This window comes from Pempheris klunzingeri, chromosome 11 (assembly GCF_042242105.1).
Source record: "Pempheris klunzingeri isolate RE-2024b chromosome 11, fPemKlu1.hap1, whole genome shotgun sequence".
Taxonomy (NCBI): domain Eukaryota; kingdom Metazoa; phylum Chordata; class Actinopteri; order Acropomatiformes; family Pempheridae; genus Pempheris; species Pempheris klunzingeri.
The window spans coordinates 15243872-15269741 of record NC_092022.1 but is presented as its reverse complement, the minus strand read 5'-3'; the positions used below and the strand labels follow the sequence as shown (position 1 = coordinate 15269741).

General features: G+C 42.7%; 1 protein-coding gene across 2 annotated transcripts in view; it reads left to right on the top strand.

The window, feature by feature from the left end:
- Positions 1–805: 805 nt before the first annotated feature.
- Positions 806–25870, top strand: part of LOC139210235 (CCR4-NOT transcription complex subunit 3) — a 36703-nt gene continuing 11638 nt past the window's right edge. For both annotated transcript variants that reach the window (XM_070840244.1, XM_070840243.1), the window contains exons 1-2: positions 806–1070; positions 25149–25359. In XM_070840244.1, the coding sequence (XP_070696345.1) occupies positions 25202–25359 (158 nt within the window). In that variant the 5' untranslated portion in view covers positions 806–1070; positions 25149–25201. The remainder of the gene's footprint in view (positions 1071–25148; positions 25360–25870) is intronic.

Here is a 25870-nt window from a genome sequence, read left to right as displayed (position 1 = left end):
ATGTTTTTCTGTATGTGGCCCTCAGTGAAAAAAGTTTGGACACCCCTGGTTTAATCCAATGCAGCCTTAACTGTAGCTTTAGCTGAAAATGGCTAAAAGCTACCAGAGGGATGCTTATTGTCATTAGTATATGGTAATGTTGTATATAAAATATAGATATACCATATAGATTAAACTTTAAGAATATTAAAGATTGTTAGTAGTGAGATTGCACACTCACACACACACACACCAATTTGTAGACATTTACATAGGAATGGGCACACTTTATACAAGCAGACATATACTGTTAGTATTTCTGATCCTATGCTTCACTCTGGTGTTGATGTGAAGACACACGACGGGTTTTGCTTCACATGAAGGTGGTATGAATTATGTTTGATATTTTGGGTATAAAAGTGTGGCAGCTTCTTCACTACAACTGTTACATGCAATCCTTCAGCTGAACGAATAAACTAAAATTGAAGCTCAAGCTTAAATTCTAATTAACGTAGACCCAATGATATATACATATATATTTTGTGCAATTTTTAAATTATTTTTTATTTTACTGGTTTTCCTTCATTTGTTGCTTTGATTTAATGGGCTGGGCTGCTGTTCTCCAGACTCTTGCACATCATGAACCTTTTGTAAATGAACGTTTTATTTTGAAGGCTATCACCGGAAACACGTGTTGCTATTCCGTGTGTCTTGACAGCGGTCTCAGTCACATGGTGCAGCCTCACCGAGAGCTGATGGAGCCAGATGAGAAAGGCAGGAGGCGAGCCCCTCCGGTTGCGCGTCAGCATCCCCTCAAATAGGAATCCGCTGCTGTCACTTCTGCTCCACATACTGAGAGGCGGACGACTGTAACCCCGAAACAACAAGTACAGGCGAATTTCATCACTGGCATGCAGCTGTTTTTTATTTTTCATATGATGTCAAAGAAGAAGAGTAAGGGGCGGCTGTGAGGAGGCTGGAGCTTCGCAAAGAATGATAGTGAGGATCAAGGCGCGCTGTCCCAGGAGAACTCATCTGAAGAGCCGGCCCTGAGAGACCGGGATGCTCCAATAACACACCGGGGGGGGCGAGTGAGTACAATACATCCGATCTGCGCCTCTTCCATCGGGGTGCCACTTTTGGTGACATCTGGGCATCTTTTCTGGCCCGCTCAGCGTGCCTGGCTCTCTTTATCGCCTCTGAATTATTTCCTAGTCGATCCTACCTGTCTGATCAATCATTCATAGGCTTCTTAGTAAAGTGCAGCAATAACCGGTTGGTCAGCGAAGTGTGAAAGTTGCCTTTGCTAATTTGGAAATGGTGCACCCCCCCCCCCCCCCCCCCCCCTCTCTCCCTGCACACACCCGTAACTTAATGCATGCGCGCATCAAGGTTTAATATCATGCAGCGCGCTACAGCGGGTGATTGGGAGGTCGATCGTGTTTCCTTTAAAGTTTTGATTAGAGTGAACATGTGTTGCACACTGCGGTCACAGAGTCGTTGCGAGGCTAATTAATAAAGCCTTTGTGAGGGGCTCTCCTATCACAGGCGCTGATCATTAATCCGATGATGATGGCCCGGAGGGCGTGGGTTGCTGTACGTGATGATAAGAGAGAGGCACCAGTCCTACTTACACAGCAGGGTTGATTAATTATGGACTCAGAAATGATGAGCTCAGAGACTGGTAGGTGCATGAGATGAGACGCAGACATGTCAAACAGAGGCTTTTAGCATCAAATTGATATTATTATTGACTTTTTTTTTTTTTTTTACACACGTACAAGTTCTGTCTGTTTTAGATTCATTGTTGGCATAAATTAAGACTGTCTATGTTGAAATAACATGATTGCTAAGCAGCATTAATCCTGATCACAACTGTGTATCTAAATCAGTGTGTAATGATGGTCTTACCTGTAATAAGCTATGGAGTGAAATGCTTGCGGTGCTGCTGAATGTGTGGATATGAGGAGAACTTCTACAGCAGGCTCAGTGCATGTAGATGAATGAAATCTACTTACTATGCAGCAAGGGTTCCCATCTCCAGTGTGCATGTGTGTGCGTGCATGCCTCAGTGTGTGTGTGTGTGTGTATCTCACCTCATTACACTCATTGTGTTGACTTAAGCAGGAGGGTCACCCCTGAGGCCCATTCTCCTGCCTTATTGGGGAGTGATGCCCTGAATTACACCATACCCATGCTGATTGCACAAGTACAGAAGCACATTGGGAGAAGCTTTTCAGCTTCCGCGATAAGTTCACCACTGTTGTTTTGACTGAAACACCACGCATGAATGTGATGTATATATCCTGACACGGGTAAGTCTGTGCATTACGCAATCACCAGTATGAAGCTGTCCCCCACTTAACTACAAGTGCGTTTTGTTGAGAGGTGCTTAACTCTTGGATCTCGTATATTTCAAATTTGCGATGGAGCTCCAGCTTTGGTTCGAATTCCGGGCAATTATGCTCACAGCCTGCCCACGCACACTTTGTACAGGAGCTCCTCTATTCTTGGTTGTTCTACACACTGACAAAAAAAAACCCTGTCTCCCTTACAGCCTGTGTACTGCATTTCTCCTGAGGCGTTCTCAATATTCTCCCAGTGTATGTATTAAACATCAAGCATGTCGAACCGCAGACGTGGGGCCGAGCACTTTAAGGCAGAGTCAGCCTTCTGTGGAGGGTGACAGAACAGTCAGATGGCCCCCACAGGGCAGAGAACAATTCCTGCTGCTGATGCACCCAAGGCGACAGGACTGGAGCGCTTTTTTCCCTCCTCCTTCCCTCCTCCCTCACCCACCCGCCACCCCATCACCCTACCTCCCTACCTTCATCTCGTAGAAATAAACACACTCTCTCGGGTTCACTTGCACACCTGCACCTCATCTTCCATGCTTTAACTCCCTTTCATCTCCTGTGCTTGTATGCGTACACATATTTTACATTCTCTCTTTCATAAACACACATGCAGACATGGTCCTCAAAGAGTAATATTCATGAGTGGCTGTTTAGGCCATAAATCATACCTGCTCTCACACACAGCATCATCATACTTTCCCATACACACTAGCATAACTTCTCGCATCCACAGTCACGGTTTCTTGTGCTCACGATCATAATCTGTATACACTCCTATTCTGTCCAGCACATACAGCGAACAGCCTGTACTCTTGTCACACAGACATACATGTAGGCTCACTTTGTGCACCCATAAGTGATGCATGTGTTGCTAGCTAGCAAATGTGCAGATGTTACACTTGATCTTTTGGGTGAGAAAACAAGGACCGCACAAATTCAGTTTGCAAATGTGTGTGAATGAAGCAAGGCGTGCCATAAGAATATACTGCAAGAGAAAAGGATAGTTTACTGTGTGTGACTGAGAATAATAGTGTGTGCAAAACAGAGTGATTACTTAGAATAGCTGTGTGTGAGTTTGATTGAAATGTGAATGGTAATACACTCTCAGTTCCTAGTTGGCTTACAGCTCTTTAAAACCATAAGGTGGAGAAGGTGAATAATCAGACAAATCATGGTGCCGGTGACCTCACATCTTCTTAGTAGGTACAGGTGCTGTAAGCCAATCAGGAATTGACAATCTAAACTGCCTTCCTGTTCAAGTAAACACTCTCTTAAACTTTCATATTCCCCGACAGATGCATAGTCATTCTCTCGTGCTCACAGTCATCCTCTCTCTCTCGTAGGTTATCATAGTCTCACACACACAATCAGTCTTTCAGACACACTCCCATTGTCTACATGCACTTCAGTTTCAGACACATTCTCAGCCAAACAGTTCAATTCTTTCTAATACAAGCTGTGATTCTATGCCAGCTATATTACATATAGAGTGAGTGTATGATGGTGTGCCTCTAAATGAGACTTGTGTTTATGAGAGAGAACAGAGGCGCATCGGCGCATTGTTATTTAGGGTTTGGAAAATGTCAGTCATTGTGTGCCGACTTTGGTCGTTTGAAAAGGGTGCAAAAGTGTGATGCGAGCTGTACAGATCACAGAGTAAATGGTCCGTGAATCCTGAAAGTGTGTGCACGCACATGCGTGTGTGTATGTCAGCTGTGTGCATAATAGCTCAGGGATCGGGGGGCTGTAGATTGGCCAGTCAGCCAGACAGATGTGCCCTAGCCTGGACTTGGAGTGCGAGGCTTCAAACTGGCCTGCCACCCAGCATTAGTGCCATGGATCCGTGACCAAAGAGCTCAGGGCACCAAAACTCACTGTCTGCATAAAATGCTCTCAATTATTAATGCTGTGTATAGGGCAATAAGAGGCAGTGCCGAGGCCAAGGGAGGAAACAAGGAAATGGGCACTGAAGAAAGAGAGTGAGAATGAGATCAACAACTAGGCACAACAAGCAGATATAAGTGGGATGAATGAGCTGAAAGAATAGTTTTGGAGTAGTTTTCTTTTTTACTTCTGTGACGTCCAATGGCGAACAGAACATTGACTGTGAGCACATGTAATACTTAATTTTATGAGATCACCATAGCAACCAGAGACCACAAAAGTGATGGTACAGCACATTGTTGATACTCTCAATTACTGTCCTCTTAAAAAAAAATATGAAAGAAGAAGGCATTGACCTGTTAGACCTAAGTCTTTTTCACACCACAGAACATTGTGTCTCAAGACTCCCACAAGTTCTTGTCACGTCCTGACTTTTGTATATTTAAAATATAATTTCACAGAATCCTCGTTAACTGCCAAGTGCATGGATAGCTTATCATCTGTCATCTCACTATTCACTAGATACATTTCAGGCAAGGTATAGCATTGCAGAAGCTTGCCATTACAGTAGGAGGACTGTAATTCATAAATATTGATTCACGTCTCAGCAGCATTACAGCATAATGTCCCAGAACACGACTGTATACAAGAGCAAACACAATAAATAAAGCAGCAAAGAAAAAGCGATGATTTACATAGATATGCTGTTAACTCCCAGTTATGTCCAATGTGATACAATCATAATACAAGAACGTGAAACAACATGCTTGTCTGAGCAGTGCAGTTCCATTATTGTGTGTAGGTGATGTACTCCCATCCTCTGTCTGTTCACATTTGGCAGCCGACCACATGAACTGAGAGAAAACATGCCCCTGTCCTGAAGCTTGTGCCAGTTTTTTGGTGCTTTATTATCTACAACACGCTGCAACAAATTTTATTCTGCGTAATTAGTTAAAAAAAACAAACCGTCATGTCCTCGTCAGGTTATCCGACGTAAAGGAAAGGAGCCCGCTGTAAAACCTCTCAGGGTCTCAGCAGCAGCAGGTGAAGTTTGAGGTTAGAATTATAGTCTGTATTGAGGAAATATCCCCTCAAACCTCAACCCATATTTAGTATCACCGGTGCTCTTCGAGTTATTAGCCTTCTGGTGATGGTGAATAAAAACCTCTTGCATAAATGTGTGTGTGTGTGCGGCTTTTCAGTTATCTTTATGATTTATCACAGCCACTGTCTGTCACATATGCCCCAGCTGTTTGAACTTCCAAACAAGCTTCACATTTGAGTCACAGAGCTACGCCTTCAAATTCTTTATTATTTTTAGACCAAGGTGGACACTTCTGCTCTGAAGGTATTTATTTTATTTATTCATTCATTTGTATATTTATTTATTATTTGGATTTTTTCATCCAGATCCAGATTAGAGCCCTTGATGCCAGAGCAGACCTTCTGTTTTGTTTTGTTTTAAAGAGCATGAGGTATTTAATATTTGGCAAATCAGGTGCTTAGCCCCATCACGGAAATGTAATGGTGCAAAGTCATAATTTGAAGCGACATCAAGTCAGACTCAGTGTGACCTTTTTTTGCCCTGTGAATGCACAGCACTTACCCTCTTTCCATCCACGCAAAAATGGTTTGCTTTTGAGAGCCATGTCATTACATTACTGTGTACATCTGTATATGTCTCCGCTTTCCCAGCACCGCCAGCGTCAACTTCATACACAACATCAACAATGGCAGACCACATCGTCTGTTTACAAGTGTTGCTCCTGGCTTTTGCGAACCTACAGTGCAAGCAGACAGCTTGTCTCCTCCACAGAGCACTGCTGTTTAGATTTTCACATCCACGTTGAAGCTCAGGTTTTTATTTCTTTAAAAATGACGGTCCCGCAGTTTTAGTTGCTCTTGGTTGAACCCTGCCCCAAGCCGCTGACACGAGCAGTTCTTGGTTCTAGACCAGCGAAGTATTGGTGCCTTTCTGTTTTTCTTTCTGGGTTGTTTTTCTGCCGAGATGTGGAGAACTAGCTCAGTGCTGTTACATGTAACATCAGATTTCTGCTGTTGGACTTCACTCAGTGCTCAGTGCCTTGTTGAAAAAGCCTCACAGCCATAGTGCAGCTGGGTACTCTGTATCTATGCTGGAAAAAAGAGGAGACAGTTTTGTTTTTCATTCTTTCATTATTTCAAAGTTTTGAGTTTGTCATTTCTTGTGGGTGGAGAAGTGTTTATACCAACAACAGTTTAATCTGCGCAAATAGAACGAATCATTTGTGCCTCATTAGCGGAGACAGGATGCTCTTCGCCATCGCACTTCTGCTTTGTGTTTTATTCTGTTAGATCGGTATACTTTACTATAAAAATATTGCCTGCTCTTGCTTTAAGGAAGTGGAGAGGGTTACATAACCACTTTTCATGCTTTGATTTGGGCTGAGTGTCAAAACAGCGACTTGCTGGTTACAGGTGCGTTTCTTCAGACTCTGCATCACACCTCCACCCTGCAAACTCTATCTAAGTGGCAACAAACCGGAGCAGCAGTATGAGTATGTAGTGTTCATAATGCAACTAAAAACTCACACCATCAGCTAGCAAACATTACTGCAGTTAGTAACGGGCCTATTGCATCAGCACTTGGAGATAATTTAATGATGCCATCATGTGCAGCAGCTTGATTGCAGAATGAAAACTCTCTTGTGAGGGAATATCTCAGCAAGAAACAATACAAAAGGGAAAAGAAATAACTTTCTGCTCATAGACAAGTAACCGTGGGAATAATTAACCACAATATGATTGTTTATTTATGCTTTTCTTTTGGTACATTTTCTAGTGCAGTTGTAATGTTGCGTGCATGAGTGTGTTTGGCTGTGTTTGTCCAAATATATGTGTTTCTACACCTTCCTAAGCCATCTGTCTGTGTTTGCATATTATCAGTATGCATGTATTTGTATGTTTTGCTCTAACTGGCAACACAGCTATGGCATTAACATGAATATGAGGTGTGTCGCTCTGCCAGAAATGTCTCTTCCTGTTTGAGACACAGGCAGCCAGTGTAAGCACAGTGTGCGCTAGTGGGCGAGTTCACCTTTGCAACAGTAGCTGTTTATTGATTCCTCTGACAGTCACACAGGTGTTAGCGATGGAAGATCAGCCTCATGCACTCAAAGAGCATGAGGACAGCGGGGCATTCATGCTGACTTGTGTGTTTATTTATTCATTAACAGGCGGTTTGCTCCTCAGCTCTGCCTCAGAGGACTGTTTTCACCTGTTTCACCTCCTGAGGTTTGAGATAGCGCTGCATTTGATATCAGATCTGTCTTGTGTGTGTGTGCAGATTCACACAAATGCAGACGCTCACACATAAACATTCACCTCGCCCTTGTGCTTACCATGAATGAGTGAGACTACAGGGACAGGGAAAGCTACAGGAAGAATGAAGGGTGGAGTCAAGGTCCCTGGGGACCATGGCAAGGCAGATCCTATATTGATTGGCTTAGTAAGAGAATCCTCCGGCTTTTAGTGGTGCTGCTTAATAAGAGTGACTTGTGGAAAGAGAGATCCCATCAGCTGAACCCCACTCCAGAGGCTGCCTTCGGCTTGAAAGGATAGTTCACTGCAAAATTAAAACATAAGCAAAAAGGGGGTTGATTCATTTAAATTATGATGTTTGGCACTCAACAATTTGAAAGATTTGGAAATATCTCTTTACATGAGGACTGGTGTCAAACACGTTGGCTTGACATTTTCTCTGTGAGGTCAGTTATACCGTTGAGGTTTTTAAAAGTGAAATAAAGGTCATAAACTTTATGTCGCAGGGCCAAATATTGAGCACACTGACACAGTTGTGTGATCTTCCCATACTGAACCTAAGCAGCCAAAACGGTGTGTATTTATCACATGGCAAGATCACACAAAATGAATCTCCAGATCTTGCAGTAGGTTTGTGTGCTCGTCGCAGCGTGGATGTTGTGGTTTCTTGCATTGACATAGTCTTTTTTGCTGCATGTACTCTATCTGTCTATCTTGGTGTTAAGTCAAGAGCCTGGCTTCAGAGAAACACTGAGCTATTTTAGGAGGCAGCAGATTGTGTTAAGCGAGGAAGTGAAGTGACACAACTGGGGTTGCGATTTCTTGGTGCCTGAAAACCTTGAAAATATCTTTATTTAGTTCCTCGCTCCCCCGACACCTCGCAGATTGCACCTAGCTACCATCTGATAACGGGTAGCTACAGAAGCAAGCAGCACATCAAAGCCCAAAGACACACAACCCCATTACTGTCAATTATTCTTTTACTTTTTATTGTAAAATGACATTTTTAATCAGGACGACTGTTATAACCAGGCCGTTTTAATTCTTCTACAACTGGCGCAAAAAAGATATTTTTGTCATCATTATGACATTTTAACAAATGTATTATTAAATTTGAAGACTGTTACCAACTAATGTAACTTTGAAGAATGCGGAACGTATGATACTTTGTGTGTGCATATTATTGAAAGAAGGGCGGCTGGGACTATTTTGGGCGGTTTTTGATGAATTGATTTTATTATTTATGTATTCACCTCCACATGAAAGAGAGCTGAGGTCCCAAGTGGTCTCTGTCTTTTTCTCTTTCACACATTTATTTTTCTTTCACACACACACGCACACACACACACAAATCCATATTTATTTAGCCATTTGCTACCATTTTTATAAATGCCAGTTATCACTTTCCGCACCTCTTGCATTTTATTTCATGGGATCTATACTCTTCCTCCCTTCCTCTGTCAGAATTGAGCCGGGGCAGTAAGTTCCAGTGTAATCCAACACATTTGCGTGCATTTGCATGTGTATGTGTAGTTCATTGTGTTTGCATGTGCTTGCATTTGTGAAAGCACCCGTTGTGTTTGTCCCCCTTCATTCACCCATCTGATCGATAGCAAGTTGGGTCTGTCAGCATGGTCGCTGTCATAGAATCTCTGCTAACCCAATTAACCAAGCCGTGCACTAACCCAATTAGTAGAGCCTATGCACTATATTAACCCGACTCACACACACACACACACACACACATCTCACTGGCATCAAGCACGCGAGGCCAGCAGGTCGAACACCAAGTAAAATCACTAAAGATGTGATTATCTTCTTGCATACTGACCAGCGATGCCTGTCAAATATAAATGTAATGTAATTTTTGTCCCATTTCTCGTTGAAATCAAAACACTGTTGAGAGCGATATTTACATATAATACTATTTCTATAACTTCATTTTAGTAATTTTTCAAGCAAAAAAGCCAAAGTTCTTCCTTCTCAGATGTGAGGATCTGGCCATACAAGATAGTAAACTGGATATATTTAGATTTTGGACAGTTGGCTGGGCAAAACAAGACATTTGAAGATGGTAGCTTGGGCTGTGGGAATTGATAATGGGCATTTTTAAAATGAAACATCATCGATTAATCAGTACTGACATTTTTTTTTAATTGCAGCCCTAAATTTAAGTATATAGCTATGTTTGAATATATGATGTATGCATACATGGACATCTAGCTTGTGAGTTTAATGTAAGGTAATTTATGAACAGCTAGATGATATTATATTGTACATAACTTTATCAAAAGAAGCAGCATGATGTTAGATTTAATTTAGCAAGTTGTTTCCACTGCGGCTTCTTTTTTTCTGTCAAAAGATTACAGATTATGTCAAAACCTGTTTAATTGACTGAACCATTGAAACCTCTAAAAAGTTTCACTTCACCAGTTCAATAATGAATATGCAGCTATCATTGCTCGTGGTTTGAACCGTTTTATACTGAACTGTCAGAATTGTCTATCAGAATGAGATAGAGATCACAGTGACTGTCAGTCCAACCAAAGTAAAGGTGCCATTCTTTACCTCTAACATCACTCAATCAGACACACGTGAAACACTGATACAAGTAACTAACAGAAGTTATGGCTTTCTGCTTGAAACACCACCCATCATTTTCAGTGCAGCAGCAGGCATCTGAGCTGTATCAAATTAGTCATCTGTGACTTCTGTACAGTGTCAGAGGCTGGGAGTAGCGTAATGGATGAGCAGGCGTAGTAACTTGGCTGTAGCCGCGCTAGAGTGGAGGTGTAAGGTAGGTGGCCTTGGACAAGAAGTGTAAAGAAAGGCAGCATGACTCACCTAGAGAGGAGCCTGCATGCTCCATTGAGAAGCAACCCACAGAGCTCGCTCTCCTGTCTCCGCTCCATCTGTGGTGCTGTGTAGGATAGTCAGAGAGAGAGAGAGAGAGAGAGAGAGAGGGAGAGTGATGGCAAACATGCATGCAGGTTAACATTTCAGAATTCACCTAGGGTAATGGTTTTTCTGTAAGCCGCCATTGTTGAGGCTGACCTGGCTTAAAAGACTGAATCAAATCGATGGCTTCTCCGTCTGAGTCGGGGAGGAGCAGGGCAGCCTCTCTCTGTCTGCACAGCTACGATAACGCTGCTCAATGGGCACTAACCACCTTTCAAATGGAAATGGAATATCCAGTGAAAATTAGACACAGTCATCTGGATGGTACTTGGTACTAGGCTGTGAATGGGAGATGTTAGCGTGACGGTTGAGTGGTGTGTCGCGCGTCGGCTTTGTTGTGTCAGAGCTCAGCTTTTACAGAGCAGCTGAGGTTCATGTTGTGCTTTCTTTGGGGTTTGCTAAATTTTACACAGCCAAACACTGACAGAAACTGTTATTTAGCACAGCATATTGAGGCATGCAAGAGTGGATGCAAGCTTGCAAGTGCAGAGAGTGACTCACCCATAACCATGGGGGCGTGTGCTACCAACAGTATGGTAACTTACAGTATACACTCATTACAGTGCCAGTTCATTCTTCCTGTGTCTCCCCCCCTTTCTCCACATCTCCTTTTCCCACCTCTCTCTCTATTCCTCATTAGCGTGCTTGCAAACACGCATGCACACCCAGACAATCTCAGGCTAAGGGGGAGGATTCATAAATTGCTGACATAGAAAGCGAATGCTGTGATCAGATTGAGTGCTGGCTCAGTCCCATAAACCCCTGGGGAATGGTTTAAAATAAATCACTCATAGATTCTGCCTGGCCTAAAGATTAAAGTTGAGGGAAGTGTGTGTGAATGCGTGTGTGTGTGTGTGTGTGTGTGTGTGTATACGATGAAACAGCTGAGTTTGTGTGTGTCCAGCATGTGTATGCCGTCTACGTGTCTGTGTGAGAGTTACAGACTGTAAAGCTGATGAAAAGAGCCGCTGGGCGGGTGTGCTGTGGTAAATGGTTCCATGGAAGTGTCGACATGTGTAACTGCTCCAATTGGCTCTGCGGAGTTGTCCTCAGGGAAATAAGCGCAGCAGCACAAGTGGAGATGGGCTGCCACTGACAAAGAGTTATGTGTCTGTCGCATATGTGCACATTTTCACTTGTTTTAAGTCAGAGACTGATGTCGAGAGACACAACATATGTGCAGATATAGGAAAAAAAATCTTCATCTAAACTCTAAGTTGTGTCTGTGCATTTAACGGAGGTTGAATATCTATCTCGTGCCTAATAGTTTGTTAGCAAAGATTTGTCTTTGTGTGTGTCATTGTCTTTGCTTACATGCGGAGTGTGTGCATATGTTGACATGTATTTGTGTCTATAGGCTATGAGTGTGCAGTGTGTTTGTTCAGGACTACCCAGGACTCCATATGGTGTCAGGGGTGATAAATGTGCTCTGGGGGCAGCCCTCGGCAGCTGTTTGTGGACTGATGTGCACACACACAGAGCCACGGCCTTTACACTCTGCTGTGTAAAAGTCTGTGTGGGGCTAAGTGGGAGCATACCCACAAACCCAACATGTACTGTACAGTGCACCAACTATGTTGCATGTTTGAATCCGCACCTCGTTCATATGTTATACCTATTCTCTCACCTGTACTTTATGGTAAACAACAGCTGGTAGAAAAGTCATGAAAAAAACAACGTGCGGAAACAATAACAAGTACTTGTTACGTGTCAGTAACTGCCTCAAAATGTTGTGCTTTAGTTTCAGACCACAGGAGCACGACTGCACAAGGTGCCGAAAAAGCCCCCTTGTGCAGTAAGGTTGAACGCGATGGTGGCTGAGTTTCAGTTTTGCTGCTAATTCAAAAAGTATTTTTCTTTGTAACCGTTTATTGAGCTAGAGAGGATTGGAAGGTGCACAGTTGGCTCAGAGAGAAGATAAGGGAACTAATTCCTTCCCTCCTCTCCTTCTGCTCTTTGATCCTCACCTCCCGCTTCATATCTCTTTGATTGCCATGTTTATGACAGCTTCTTTTCCTTGTCTCCTCTAGCCTCTTTGCTCTCCCGCTGTGTGGTGTGGCATGTCAGCGGTTCATCTTCTGTCGGAGGTCTCCTCGCGCACACTCAGATGCATACATAGACATGCACACGTGGAACACGCACTCTGAGCAAGACACACCCGCTCCCTCCCTTATAGAGGTAAAGTGAGTGCACCAGCATCCGCGATGAATAATTGAGTTATCTGGCTCCGCGCAGAAATAGCAATCTCCCCACACAAGTGTGAAAACATCACTCGCCACCTGAGACCTGGGAACTGGCGCTGCCATGTGGGTCTACACGTGTATGTGTGTGTCGTTCTGTTTGCACTCGTGCTTGTCTGACTTTTTTGTGTTTCTGTTTTATGTGAACATGTAAGAGGGGGTGTAATCCTGAGGTCATCAGATGTTGCGCTGAATTTGTGACATTGATGGGGAGGGCTGAACGATATGGGAAAATAATGTTGTTTGAAGATTGTTGTTGAAGATAAGTTCCTTATCTTCTGTATTCATCGCTATACACAAGCAATAAATTATTCTATAATATGACCAACTCATCACTGGATACAGTCAACATATAGCTGCTCATCTCCTTTTACATTTAATGAATTTTGCAGGTGCACAGGGGCATAATTTTGATGATGTATGTGTACAGTATAGTTAGTTGTAAAAGAAGATTATTCTTAGGTGCAAATTGATCTGCAAATGTGCAGTGCATCCTCAATATTGAGAGTTTAAAATAAATCGTCGGTGCTATATGAAAGATGAGACCTACTTTTGCAGCCCCTTTTGATTGTGATGACAGCACCTCGGGAGATTATCATAGTTGCTTAAATCCCCATAACTAGTGTTATTGGTAGAGCTTAAGCATTCCGTCTGTCTCGGTAAAAACTGACCTGATGTAAATCAGCTACGAGGCCTGGCATATACTCTCCATGTGAGTGACTCCCAGGAGCCCTCTGAAGCAATCCGAATGGTGACACGACAAAGCTGAGGGAGCAGAATCACAGCAAACTGACAAATAAGGCCAAATCTGACAGGCGAATCCTCAGAGCAGCTCCACAGTTTGACAGATCCTTCAGCAGAGGAGCGTGAGCCAACGCCCTTCACAGCAGCACCAGCTATTAATGCTATTTCGTAACACTACAGTAGCGATGATCACATAGTAGCGAGGCTGTGTAAAATAATGAACCCAGCCCCACATGTCAGATTTCATACAGATGAATATTACTGTACAGTACTAGTGTAAAGCACTGTTAAATCGTGAGTTTAGTAGGTGTCCACAGTCAAAGGTAGCCTGTTAGTTCTCTGTGTAGCGCAGTAACAGGGGCTTGGGGTAGACGCAACCAGCTGTTAGGTCTAAAAGCTCAGAGCTCCGTTATGGGGAGACGGCGGCAGATTAAACAGCAATCCTACTGATCCAGCCCACACACTTACCCTCCCCACACCCCTTCCCCCTCGTACACGCACACACATCCATCATGGTGGAGAGGTGCTGCTATGAGCTATGACCACTTTATCTTCTGTTAGGCTATGATGTTAAAGAGGATCTGGTCTGTACATGTCACAGCCTGCTGCCATAATAGGTAGCGAACCTGGAAAGAGGGCAAGGATGAGACGGAGGCTGAGTGTGTGGGGTTAAATCTGGGGCAGGCTGTCCCAGGATGGACAGCTTCACCAGCTGCCAGCGCGGATGTGGTTTACTGGGAGGGATCCTGGTATGATCCTGACATTGTCAAGACACATGAGATAGCAAAAGAGGATGACAGAGCGCGCTATGAACAAAAATGGTAATTCCTGGCGTCATCATGCAGTTATGAAAGTGTTTGCGTCTGTGCTTGCACTGGCATTTATTATACTGCAGCATGTGTGACTGAGATTTAACAACAGTGCGCAGTTCGGTTTCAGGCTAAAAGAAGTGAGCGCCAGGCCCGTGGTCTTTGCTCTCTCTGCGTTTTCGACAGGGTTAAGAGTCTTTAGCGTGGAAATCGTCATTAATCTGCTCTGCGCAGACAAGTCAGGCTGAGCAGGGAATATCAAAACATATAGGGAGAAGTCTCCCTGGATCATTTGAAATCCTGTTTGGATGTTTCACTACATTGCAGCTGAGAGATTGAGCCGTTCCTGTTCCCGCTTTTCTGCATCTGTCTCACTTATTCTTTTGTTCTGGTGTTTTCCTCTCCCTCTCCTCTGTCTTTTACCGTCTTTCTCTTTTTCTGACGTTCTCGCTGTGACTTCGTTCTCTCTAGTCTGCCTGTCTCTCTGTCTCTCTCTCTCTCTCTCTCTCTCTCTCTCCCCTCTCCTCTTTTTGGTGCTAGCTGGGGGATTGGGAGGGTTCCTCCAAATTGGCACACAGATGAATAATGCATCTAAAGCAAAAGCAGAGAGCTGGGGTTGGATATATCTGTCTGTCAGACTCTTTCTCTGTATTACAGTTATGTTGGGAGTTAGGCTGATACTTCAGAGGAGAAAAAAGATGTTTGCCACTCTTTACCCAGCTTCCCATTTACTTTTCCTTCTGTCATTAACTCTCATTTTCAGTGTGTATGCATGGTCACAGAGCACTGTGGGTGTCATACAAGTTGCGCACTGATACAAACTATGAAAGAATCTTGGATTTTGGAAGTTTTTCGACAAGGCTGCTAGTTGTTTTTGCTACGACACACATACATAATGCATATGTGGGATTTGGATTCCATTTGATTCTCTGTCGCTGTACGCATGAATTTGTGTGTGTGTGTGTGTGTGTGTGTGTGTGTGTGTGTGTGCGTATACATGTGTGTATTTCTTGCTATTCCCAAACTGCAGTGTTAAAACGCAAACTGCACTCGTGAGCATAAGCTCACAGTAGCACCATCATTAAAGTAATGAGCAGGAAGTTAGCACTGAAGTCAACCATAAACAGAGAGAGAGAGAAAGAGGGAGAGCAGCAAAGAGAGAGAGAGAGAGATCCCCAATCCCATAAGGATAAATCTTAAATCCTGAATGTTGCTTCTGACTCATTCTGGTTAATTAAGTCGAGTCAAGTGAGAGGAAAATGGGGTCTTGCTTTGCCTGAGTCTGTAGGATCAGCACTATACTGTATTCACGGCTTATGAAGTCTCTCACTGGAACTGTCCTCTGTGCACTCAGAAAGCAGAGATAGAACAAACTGTATCTAGTCTATTCCTCCCATTTTTATTCGCTTGACCCGTGCTACCTCTTTACACATGGAACTCTCTCACACACACTTCCCCTCAGGTTTTAAATTTACATACTCATCAAAAGTAAATGGTCCCATTCAGCATTGGGTTTCAGGATATGTGTATAAATGAGTTTTATTTATCACATACTTAGCCCCTATTTATGGTAGATTTTGCTTTGCACATCCTGCACTCAGCAGTTAAAACACACACTCACATCCACCCCCAAACTCAGAGAAACAAAGAAATCTGTTGAGCAACCGTTGGGATTTTCTTTGTTGTTCTGTGGTGGAAAGATTTCGCCATGCGACACAGGATGAGGCAAAGGAGTGAAATGTCAAAATCCTGTGTAACTCTAAAAATAAAAAACACAAGGGTTGCCATTTGAGGACATCACAGACGCGCGATCGGGTGTGGAACAGATAAAACAAACAGTGCTTTATACCCAACAGCAGCCAGAGTGGAGCTGCCAACTGTCCTCTGCTGAGAATAGAAGAGAGTGGATTTTACAAATGTTTAGGTATTTAACATTGTAAGACTCCAAATCATTTTTTTCCCTCCCCATCGTCATGCCACAGACATAAATATGGCAGACAAATCAGCAAAAATAGCATCACAATCACAGCAGTTCCAAGTGCAGTCATGTAAAATATGTGTTCTATGATTGATTTATAAACAAATTATTTAATGTTTTGATAATGTAATACTGATAAAAGTTGCCCAAATGTTACTCTTAGTCAAATCAACCAGATCTTAAATTCAAATTTGCTTCTGTGATACATTTTGATAAAGAAAAAAAACCAAACATTCCATGTTTGTGGTAATGAATGATTATGTCACCCAGTGGAACAGTTTGGTCAGCTGATGTTGTTTGGACAACAACAGAGGTCTGTGGCAAAGAAGAACCTGTAATATCAGGCTTTGGTCTTTTAATGGCATTTATTGGCATTAAAAATATAGAATATGACCAACCTTGTCCTCGAGAAAAGAAAAGTACACATAATATAGCAACAAAAGCCAGGATCACCTTTTAATACTTGTGTAGAGATAATCCCACACTTGTCACTTAATACTGTTACTCATTAAGAGAAGGATGCTGCCAAAAGCATTGAGCAGACTCCAGATCATATTTGTTCTTGCTTATGAGATTAGGATGTTAGTCCAGGACAAATAGCTCTGCAGGTTATGTTCACTGGCTTGGTTATGTGACCGCTTGTAATAACAGGTCACTTTGGGATAGGCACTAAATTGAAAACTGAATTTCCAAGTGCGGGTACAAGGTCTTAGCCCTCAGTGGGTGTGTGTGTGTGTGTGTGAGAGGCTTAGAGATAGGCATTGCAGCTGATGGCAAAAATGTCAGAGGGTTAAGCTGTAACCTCCCCCCCCGCACTGCCACCTCCCACCGTCTCTCTGCCTTCCTCTCTCTCCCTTTTTTCTTCTCTGTCTCCCCATCACTCCATGTTGTTATGCACGGTGCAGTGGTGTCCCGTGGGGCCAGAGATTGCTGTGGACATGATGTGATTTCTCATCTCCTCTCAGATGTGCCGTAGTCCAGGCCTCTGATGAACTTGCCTCGCAATGTTTTGGAAGACATGTTGTCCTCTACACTCCCCTCTTTCTCTCATTGCCATTTATTTCTGTCCATCACAGATTCTGTGCGCATCGGTGCCTGATCTTCAGATAGCGTGATAGATTGATCTGAAGGTGGGGCATGTAGAGGACAGTCTGCTTTACAAGTTGAGGTCCAGTTACAGGTCAGTGATGTAATTGAAAGTATTTCTTACTGCCTGATGAGGCTTGAAAGATTGTAACTGATGTCTTGGTTGCGTAGAGCCTGTGAAGTGGCACGCACTTAGTTAATTTAATTCATTTATTGAGCAAGAGTCATGCTTTGTACCCCCTGCATACACACACACACACACACACACACTCATATACAGCAACCCTCATATCTCGAGGGTTTAGTCTATTGTTGCCCTTGATAATAATCACTTAGTTGGATTTGTCCTAATGTGATGACAGAGACTGAAAGCTGCGCTCAGGAACATGATGGGAACATATCGGCCTTGTGAATCTCTGGGTACAATTAGGAAAATTGCATGGATGCTGGCTTTGTTAATCCAATGTGGAGAGGGAAAAGAGGCTTTTTGGGGAGTCTTAATGTGATAAGTACAGGCAGCTTTGGATGGGAGGTACAAGGGAGAGTATCCAGCTCAGTGTGAAGCCAAAACCTACCTGGGAGATGTTTGCTGGTCTCAGGTGAGGAGGAGCACAAGGTCATATGGGTCATATTCTGACAGCGGAACGGTATATATAAAGGCAGCTGTGGTATGCAATGTCATCGTGAGTGGTGGAGGAAGTATTTAGATCCTTTACTCAAGTAAAAGTACAAATACAATGTAAAAATACACTGTTACGAGTAATATATATAAGTATAATGAAATATAATCAGAAAGTTAAAAAATCAATCCAGAAAAATGTCCCCTTTGACTACTATACTATTATGTATTATAGCATTGGATCATTTTGTTATTGAAAATAAATACATAAATTAAAATGATTTGAACAATTAAAATGAAAGCAGCAGGTCTTCACATTTGTGCCTTTGCATGAAAAATGACTGAAATTAATATCAAACTAGTTGCCAATAAATTTTCTGTCACTTGGCCAATTGATTAATCGACTTACTGTTTCAACTGTACTTGTATGTATTCTTGGGTAGTTTGGTGCCTTTCATATGTTTTGTATGAGAATGTTTAATTAGTAAGCTGAAGTGTCAAATGTAGTGGAGTAGAAGAAGAAAGTGAAAAGCGAACTCAAATAAAGTACCCTTATATTTGTACTTCAGGACTTGAGTCCTGTACTGGTTTTAGTTCAAGACTTGAGTGAATCTGTTTTACTATGAATGAACTCTGTCGCGCTCTGTGAGCTGTGTAAAGTGTCACTGGTGTAATATACCGTTTTATGCATATGTTTAAAATATCAGCTTAAAATGTTGTCTCAGTGTGTGTATGCAAAGTCAAAACCTCCACCACAGTGAGAACTTTTAACTCTTTTCAGTCATGTGATCTGAACACATTAAACATTAGAGAAATGCTATAAATATAATTCAGCGGAACAGATTAACATACTTTGTCTTTTACCCAAAGTGCTTTGTAGCTGTGGTGCAGATATTATTATATGTAATTAGATTTTAAGATATCTACCACTGCCACCACCCACCACCACTACCCTAATACAGAGGAAATGAATGGAACTTGATTTTATTGAATTACGTTTATTTGTACTGCTCAAGGTTATGAGAATATGAGAAACACTAGCATCTCTTTCCACACACAGTCTTCACTGTCAAGAGTTCAAAAAGGGCTGTTTCAGTTAAAACTGCTTTCACAGAGGTCTCTTGGTCGTGTAACTGAGTAAATGGGGTATTGTTTCAGAAAAGAGTTGGAGATTTTAAAGATTATTAAACATTTTGAGCACAAAAAAAATCAGAGTCAGTGCCAGAAATCTCAGAGACAGATATCTCCAAACTGCAGATACTGGTATCGATATTCAAAGTTTTAAAAAAGTGATCCACTAGATCAGTGATCCCTGGTGTGACATCCCTGCTGTAGTGCAAGTTCTTTTTATATACAATAGCAAGGTTGATTTTGGGCATACACATGCTCTAAATTTTGGTACTACATATCCCATAGTTTGGGTGCTTTTGGAGGATGTAAACAGGAGGTATTGTTGCCAACGAGTCACAAGTATGATGAATTAGCCAGCAGCAGGTCCTGTTTGTAATGTGCCCATGGATGTACAAACAGCTATCAATGGATTACTTTGACACTGAAGAAAACGTAAAAACATGATGATTCTCTGCCAAATGCTGTAGTTATAAGGAGCATGTTCTTTCTATGATTTCTAAGCGGACTTATGGATGTACAGTGGGTACGGAAAGTATTCAGACCCCTTCACTTTTTCCACATTTTGTTATGTTACAGCCTTATTCCAAAATGGATTAAATTTTTTTTTTCCTCATCAATCTACACACAATACCCCATAATGACAAAGTGAAAAAAGTTTTTAGAAATTTTTGCAAATGTATTAAAAATAAAAAACTGAAATATCACATGTACATAAGTATTCACACCCTTTATTCAGTACTTTGTTGAGGCACCTTTGGCAGCGATTACAGCCTCAAGTCTTCTTGGGTATGATGCTACAAGCTTGGCACACCTGCATTTGGGGTGTTTTTCCCATTCTTCTCTGCAGATCCTCTCAAGCTCTGTCAGGTTACATGGGGAGCGTCGCTGCACAGCTATTTTCAGGTCTTTCCAGAGATGTTCAATGAGGTTCAAGTCTGGGCTCTGGCTGGGCCACTCAAGGACATTCACAGACTCGTCCCGAAGCCACTTCTTCGTTATCTTGGCTGTGCGCTTCGGGTTGTTGTCCTGTTGGAAGGTGAACCGTCGCCCCAGTCTGAGATCCTGAGCGCTCTAGAGCAGGTTTTCATCCAGGATGTCTCTGTACTTTGCTGCATTCATCTTTCCCTCTATCCTGACTAGTCTCCCAGTTCCTGCTGCTGAAAAACATCCCCACAGCATGATGCTGCCACCACCATGCTTCACCGTAGGGATGGTATTTGCCAGGTGATGAGCAGTGCCTGGTTTCCTCCAGACGTGACGCTTGGCATTCAGGCCAAATAGTTCTATCTTGGTTTCATCAGACCAGAGAATCTTGGTCTGAGAGTCGTTTAGGTGCCTTTTGGCAAACTCCAAGCAGGCTGTCATGTGCCTTTTACTGAGGAGAGGCTTCCATCTGGCCACTCTACCGTAAAGGCCTGATTGGTGGAGTGCTGCAGAGATGGTTGTCCTTCTGGAAGGTTCTCCCATTTCCTCAGAGTAACGCTGGAGCTCTGTCAGAGTGACCATCGGGTTCTTGGTCACCTCCCTGACCAAGGCCCTTCTCCCCCGATTGCTCAGTTTGGACGGGCGGCCAGCTCTAGGAAGAGTCCTGGTGGTTCTGAACTTCCATTTACGTGCTGCAGAAATTTTTCTGTACCCTTCCCCAGATCTGTGCCTCAATACAATCCTGTCTCGGAGGTCTACAGACAATTCCTTTGACTTCATGGCTTGGTTTCTGCTCTGGCATGCACTGTCAGCTGTGGGACCTTATATAGACAGGTGTGTGCCTTTCCAAATCAAGTCCAATAAATTGAATTTACCACAGGTGGACTCCAGTCAAGTTGTAGAAACATCTCAAGGACGATCAGTGGAAACAGGATGCACCTGAGCTCAGTTTTGAGTGTCATAGTAAAGGGTGTGAATACTTATGTACATGTGATATTTCAGTTTTTTATTTTTAATACATTTGCAAAAATTTCTAAAAAACTTTTTTCATTTTGTCATTATGGGGTATTGTGTATAGATTGATGAGGAAAAAAAAAGAATTTAATCCATTTTGGAATAAGGCTGTAACATAACAAAATGTGGAAAAAGTGAAGGGGTCTGAATACTTTCCGTACCCACTGTATATTTTTGTTATTTTCTCAACACTTTGCTGTTGGTGTTTTTAAGAGAATCTCATAACACTGAGGAGTTCAAGCTTATTGAAATGTTTCCCTATTTCAATCAGTACTAATTAAATTAGAATATAGTATATAGTATTTTTGACTCCTTCGTCTTCCCTGATTCACCCTTCCATATGTTTCATTGTGGTAACAATAATGCACTTGATATTCCAAAAAATTCTGCTCCTTGCTGGTTGTCAATCAGACGTCAGAGCACCTGTGAAGTGTTATCAGAGAGCCTCCCAGTACACAAGAATGAGAACAGCAGCTGCGCAGATTCGTTTAATTTTAGATGACTGTAGGGAACCACCTAAGAAATGCTGAGGTTAAACTTAATATACTTTATATACACTCAGCCTCCCAAAAGCTTCCTAGTTTATGCTTTGAACAGCATTTGGCTCTGTTGTTATTGAAGTCAGTTCTATTCAGTGCTCCTGCTTTTCCAGTAAAAGCTGTCCTACACAGAAAAGCCACGCCAACATCTCTAGTTCACTGAAAGCATTAACAATTTATAGCAACTAGTGTTGTAATTCAAAATGTAACTGTAAATGTAAATGTCATCCCTGAGATGTGACTGAAACCAGGTTACGCTTATTTTTAAACCTAAAAAAAATGGCAGACTTTTGAGGTAGCGATGCTCTCCAAGAGACCCCAGTGAGATATTTTCATCGTCAACAGCATCGTTCAGAAAACAGCCCCTTAGTAATTAATGACTCATTTAAAAATCTAATTAAACAGATGACACATTAAAAACACTGCAATATGCATTTATTTGCACAAGAAAAAAACGCCATTATGTTAAATATCAGAGTCTGTTGAATTCTGTTACTACAGAAACGCTACCCATTTTTTTTTTTTGATTAAACCGAAATGTGGCGTGTTGTGACAGAATTGTAAATGATAGATGCACTCCTCAAAGAATATATTATATTCTTCATATCATAAGCGCTGGAAATTTAAATGAAATGGTGTCTGCTTAAGCCGAGAGCTGGAAATGAAGGATATAAACCTTTGGGTGTCGCAAAAACAGTTTTTAGGGCACATGAAAATATAGCTGAATCTCTTCTCTGCGGCCTATTTTAAGCATAACTTGGGGTAGAAACTACAATTAGCTTTTGTTGAGTAGATATTGCATAATGAAGAGGCTGCAGAGTCTGTCAGACCTCAGTTGTACATTTGAGGGTTAAAAAGTCTGTTGGTTTGACTTTTCCATTGCAAAGTGATTGCGTAATCCAAAGATTGTAGTTAGATTTGCAACGCAACAATCTAGTGTTTTAAGCTGGTGTGCATGGTTTTTTGTTCCGTGCCGTGTGATCTGCGAGACACAGAGGAAACCTTCCACCCTGTGGTTGCGCTGCACTGCTGCATCCTGCGTGCTGCTCTGCCAGCGCTGCTGCCTGCATCCGCCCCTCAACGCGTCTTCACAGCTCTCAGTTTGACCTCATTATCACCGTCATTACCATTGGTATTAGTAGCTGCACCCTTCATCATCATCCTCACTGACATCTTTATTAGAATCATCACCGGCAGCGGCCATCAATAGGGCTATCACTGCCATCGTCATCCCTCTCAATATGCTGTTATTATCATTGTCATCATTTTAGTCATAATGTTCTGAAATGAAGACAGATGCTGGAATAAACACTCATGCACCCTAACTGTGTCACTGTCGAGCGTGCTGCAGGGGCGTTGTGCGTCGTACAGAAACTGCCTCTCCTCCTTTGGAGTCTTGTTCACCACTTGTGAGCTTCACATACTGTTAAGTATGCTGCTAGACATGTGCTCCCATCCTGTATTGTGTTCGCTGGCAGTTCAGAAACGCACCCCTTGTATGTGTTTCTCCTCTGAATATTTCAGAAGGGGGCTGACAAAATGCAGGCAGAAACAGACCGCTGATGACCTCCTTCTCATTGCCTCCTCCTTTTTTTTCTTTCTGTTCCCCCCCCCTCCCCGCGCTCATCGCACATTCTCCCAGGCTTCCCCGCTATTTCTCTCACTGTGTTCTTCTTCTTCTTCTTCGTCTCATCACTCTCTCCTCTCTCTTCCCTCCCCCACTGTTTATCACACCCTCCCCTCCTCGTTCCTCTTTCGCGTTTTAAGTGCGCTCCCCTCTTCCTCTGTCTTCCCCCGCTTTCTTGCATCTTCTCCCACCTGTCTGTCTTTTCATCCCACTCATTTGCTCCTGCGTCTCATCACCTCTCTCTTACCCTTCCCTTTCATTCACTCTCTCCCTCTCATTTCTCCTCTCTCCACAGCGTTGTTCTCGGTCTGCCTTCCTGCCTGCCTGTCTATTCCATAAAGGGCTGTCTGAGGCCTCTGCTCTGCTAATTCATTCGCCGTGCATCGCCTCACATATCTGCAGGGTCAGGCAGACAGACAGAGAGAGAGAGAGAGAGAGCAGGAGGAGGAGGAGAGGAGATCTGGAGGAAGAGAGAGGGAGAGGGACCAAGAAAAGAGGACATGGGGAGAAAAAAAGATGCAGTTTTATCTCCAAGAAACAGAAACCAGAGCCAGATCCTGTGGTGGTATATTCCACAATCTCCCTCTCCCTCACTCACACAATATATACAGTAGCGTGCTATGACCTCTTTCTGCTCACTGCTCGCTTTGTCATTTGGATCCCTGATGCTCAGCTTTCTCTCTAATCTAATACTTTTGTCTCTGTTTACTAAGGAATATACAGCATATGTTGTGTACACATGTATGTGCTGTTGTGCGCCTAGAAAATGTGCAGGTTTGGACAACTGTTCAAAATACCAAATGTCTTGTGCTGATAAATCAGTTATTGTGAGCATATTTGCACCTCAAACTGAGCACATTGTTTACTCAAGTAACATTTTGGCCAGTTGCACCATCTCTTAGCTTATTTATAAAGTAGCTGATTTTTGTGTATGTGGCCTAAACTGTACGATGGCCATTGACACGCCCCTGAAAAATAAAAAAAGAAAAAGAAAAGAAAATGAGGCTGCTCCACATGGTGTAGTTCTTTTGTTACTAGATATTTATACCCAATGGATATCTGGTTTCACTCCAGCTAACTCTGAAAGTTAGGGGAGTGAAAAGTATTATATATGTTTGTCTTACACCCACTCATCTTAACTACCTACACAGATTATGTAGAACCATACAAAGTATTTACTTTCACAATGAAGAAGTCAAAGAAGTCTACAAATCTGTTTAAACTGACACAGTAGTTTAGAAAACACATGTAAATCGCCTCCGATCATTTTTTCTGACATAAATTGAGTGTGTGTGTGTGAATGCGTGGAGTGGGTGTTTGTGGAGACTTTATTTGCCCTTGTGTGTCAGAGCAGTAGGAGAAACAGGGAGGTATAAGAGAGGTGAAAGTGCTGCCTTGTTGGTGGTACAACACTCACTCACTACAACGTACCTCTGTTTAAAAGATTGAAAATATTGTCGTGAGTGTTTGAGCCACTGTTGATTAGAGAAAAAAGAGAAGTGTTCTGCCAGGAAATGAAGTGTAGCAGCAGTGGATCTGGTCCTTCCATCAGTGAGACACCACTCTGGGGAGCTCAGTTGGTTTTTTCCTGTTAAACTAACACAAGAATCTCGCCGGCTAGTCAAATGAATGTTACGGTATCATTTGATCTTTTTTTAACAACAAAAAGAAAGAGTGTGATGAAACCTTTTTTTGGCATGCTCATACTGGCTGCCTTGTAAGGTGTTCTATTTTCTGTGCATTATTCTCCTAGTGAGTCAGAAATAGAAACTGATATGTCAGAAAGAGACAGTGACAAAAAGCCAGAGGCAAACCAAGCACACACACCCACACCCACACACACACACACCGTTTCTCACCTAACTCCCTGTAGCATTTCTTCAGTTTGTTCGTTTCTCTCATGTCACTCACATGTTGTATCTCTTTCTCCTCTGTCATCCACCCCTCGTATCTCTGCAGGTTTTCCTGAGCAGACGGTCTGTGTGAGTTTGAGCTCGAGTGGAAGTGAGTGAATGAGTGAGCGAGAGGCAGTGGCTGTCATGGATGACAGTCAAGAGAGAAATGCCGACAACACTACCTACCAAAACTTGCTGCTCCTGGGAGCCATCGCAGCAGCATCCGCCTTTGTGGTCACCATCCTTATTGTCCTCGTTTGCGTTGGCTGCCAAAGGTAAGAGGACTCTCACATCATTTGAAATGTGAAAAAAAGCAGGGGGCGGACTGAAATAAAAAAAAAAAAAGGGAACAGCCAGAGTTTTATCATCTCTTCTGCCAGCTTCCTGTGCCCTCCTAGATCAATCTCATCATCCTCTTTTTCTTTTATGTGTCTCTACTTCTTCTGAACTCTTCTCCTCCCTTCTTTCTTCTCCCTTCCTTCGTCCTCTCCGTCTCTTTTATCCCCTGCTCTGAGCAGAGTGGCAGTAATGAATGTTAATGGCTGCAAGTGTCAGATCAGATGAAATAATGTTTACAGGACACTGAGGAGACGAGGCCGGAGTCAGGGCAGCCTCACGTCACCCCTCTTAAGCAGACTTCTCAGCAGGCAAAAGCAATGGAGCGCCCTGCGGTTTAAAGAGGATCAGATTCCCGAGCCAGGCGAGAGCAATGGAACAGCCTATGGTCTTTTTTTTTTTTTTCAGAACCCTCGGGGACCAATCAGAGGCTGCACTGTGGCTTTGTTG